General features: G+C 40.7%; 1 protein-coding gene across 1 annotated transcript; it reads left to right on the forward strand.

Moving 5' to 3' along the window:
- Positions 1-1,233: 1,233 nt before the first annotated feature.
- LOC137756965 (thymosin beta-4-like) lies at positions 1,234-1,541 on the forward strand. Its single transcript, XM_068533547.1, has one exon. The coding sequence runs from the start codon at positions 1,234-1,236 to the stop codon at positions 1,366-1,368; it is 135 nt and encodes a 44-aa protein (XP_068389648.1). The 3' UTR covers positions 1,369-1,541.
- The last annotated feature ends 215 nt before the right edge of the window (positions 1,542-1,756 follow it).

Genomic DNA, 1,756 nt, shown 5'->3' on the forward strand with positions numbered 1-1,756 from the left:
AACGTAAAATAGATAGCTAGTGGGAAGCAGCCGCATAGCACAGGGAGATCAGCTCGGTGCTTTGTGACCACCTAGAGGGGTGGGATAGGGAGGGTGGGAGGCAGGGAGATGCAAGGGGGAAGAGATATGGGGACATATGTATATGTATAACTGATTCACTTTGTTATAAAGCAGAAACTAACACACCATTGTAAAGCAATTATACTCCAATAAAGACGTTAAAGAAAAGAAAAGAAAAAAAAAACACCTCTAACAATGGTAACTTTGGCATGATTTGAATTAACTCTTTCATTCAACAAACATTAGTTGAACATCTGTGTGCTCCTTGTTTTAGGCATCGGAAATACAAATATGAATATGATAGTCCCTGACTCAAAGAGTTCACTCTTTTAAGGGACATCATGGGGTGGGAGGAGTGACAGACAATTTATATGTGTGACTGGGTGTAAAAGGTTTGAATAGGACTTTGCCAGGTGGACAAGGAAGAGAAGAGCTCCCAGGCAGAATGAATAGCAAGTGTAAGACAAGAAGATGTGAAATGACAAGATGTTTTGGATACTTATAGGCAAATGGTGATGGGAGGAGAGGATGAGAAGTGGCCAGAGATGATGTTGGAAAGGGACAAGAGCTAGATCACAAAAGGGCTTTGTATACCACTGATCACTAGAGAGGTGTTTTCTCTTGTTGGGCAAGGATGGTACATATAGCTTGGATGAAATATTCCTGAGCCATGTGTTTCTTTTTATTCTCATTTCATGCTTACCAAGTTGTTTTCTGACTTGGTCTTAGAGATACCATGATATCAGGAACGGAATATTCAGAGCGGTGAGCAGAAATAAAATGGTAACTGGAAAAATAGAACTCCACTTAAAATTCATAAATTAGAATAAAGAGTTCAGAAACAGACCCAAATCTCTTGGGAAATTAATTACATGATGCAAGTAGCATTTCAAACCAGTATAGAAAGGATGGACTTTTCAGGAAACGATGTCGGAACAATTAGTTAGCCTTGGGGGGGCGGGGGCAAACTGATCCCTACCTCATTCCTTATACCAAATAAATTCCAGATGGATCAAAGATTTAAATATTAAAACAAATATTAGAAGAAAATATAGGTATTGATATTATCCTAAACTCAGAAACAACAAAAAATGTATAGCTTCCTACTCGGCGGCAACCACCGCACAAGCCGGACTTCGCTCGCTGGCAACTCGCTCCGCTTCCTCGGCAGCCATGTCTGATAAACCTGATACGGCTGAGACAGAGAAATTTGATAAGTCGAAATTGAAGAAAACAGAAACGCAAGAGAAAAATCCACTGCCTTCAAAAGAAACGATTGAACAGGAGAAGCAAGCAGGCGAGTTGTAATGAGGCGTGAGCCGCCAATATGCACTGTACATTCCACAAGCATTGCCTTCTTATTTTACTTATTTTAGCTGTTTAACCTTGTAAGATGCAAAGAGGTTGGATCAAGTTTAAATGACTGTGCTGCCTCTTTTCACATCAAAGAATGGACAACTACTGACAACGAAGGCTGCGCCTGCCTCTCCCATCTGCCTGTCTGGCTGGCAAGGAAGGAAAAGAACTTGCTTGTTGGTGAAGGAGGAAGCTGGGCAGGACGACAGTGAAATCTAGAGTAAAAAGCAAGCCCGTCCACGGTGTCCTGTGGGTTGTAAAATGCAGTTTAATCGGAGTGCCATTTTTTTTGTTGTTGTTCAAATGATTTTAATTATTGGAATGCACACTTTTTAAATAT

The sequence above is a fragment of the Eschrichtius robustus genome, chromosome X (assembly GCF_028021215.1).
Source record: "Eschrichtius robustus isolate mEscRob2 chromosome X, mEscRob2.pri, whole genome shotgun sequence".
In the NCBI taxonomy this organism is placed as follows: domain Eukaryota; kingdom Metazoa; phylum Chordata; class Mammalia; order Artiodactyla; family Eschrichtiidae; genus Eschrichtius; species Eschrichtius robustus.

Bases quoted from the DNA above. Each gene is read 5' to 3' on its own strand.
- LOC137756965 (XM_068533547.1), top strand. From the start codon at position 1,234: ATGTCTGATAAACCTGATACGGCTGAGACAGAGAAATTTGATAAGTCG.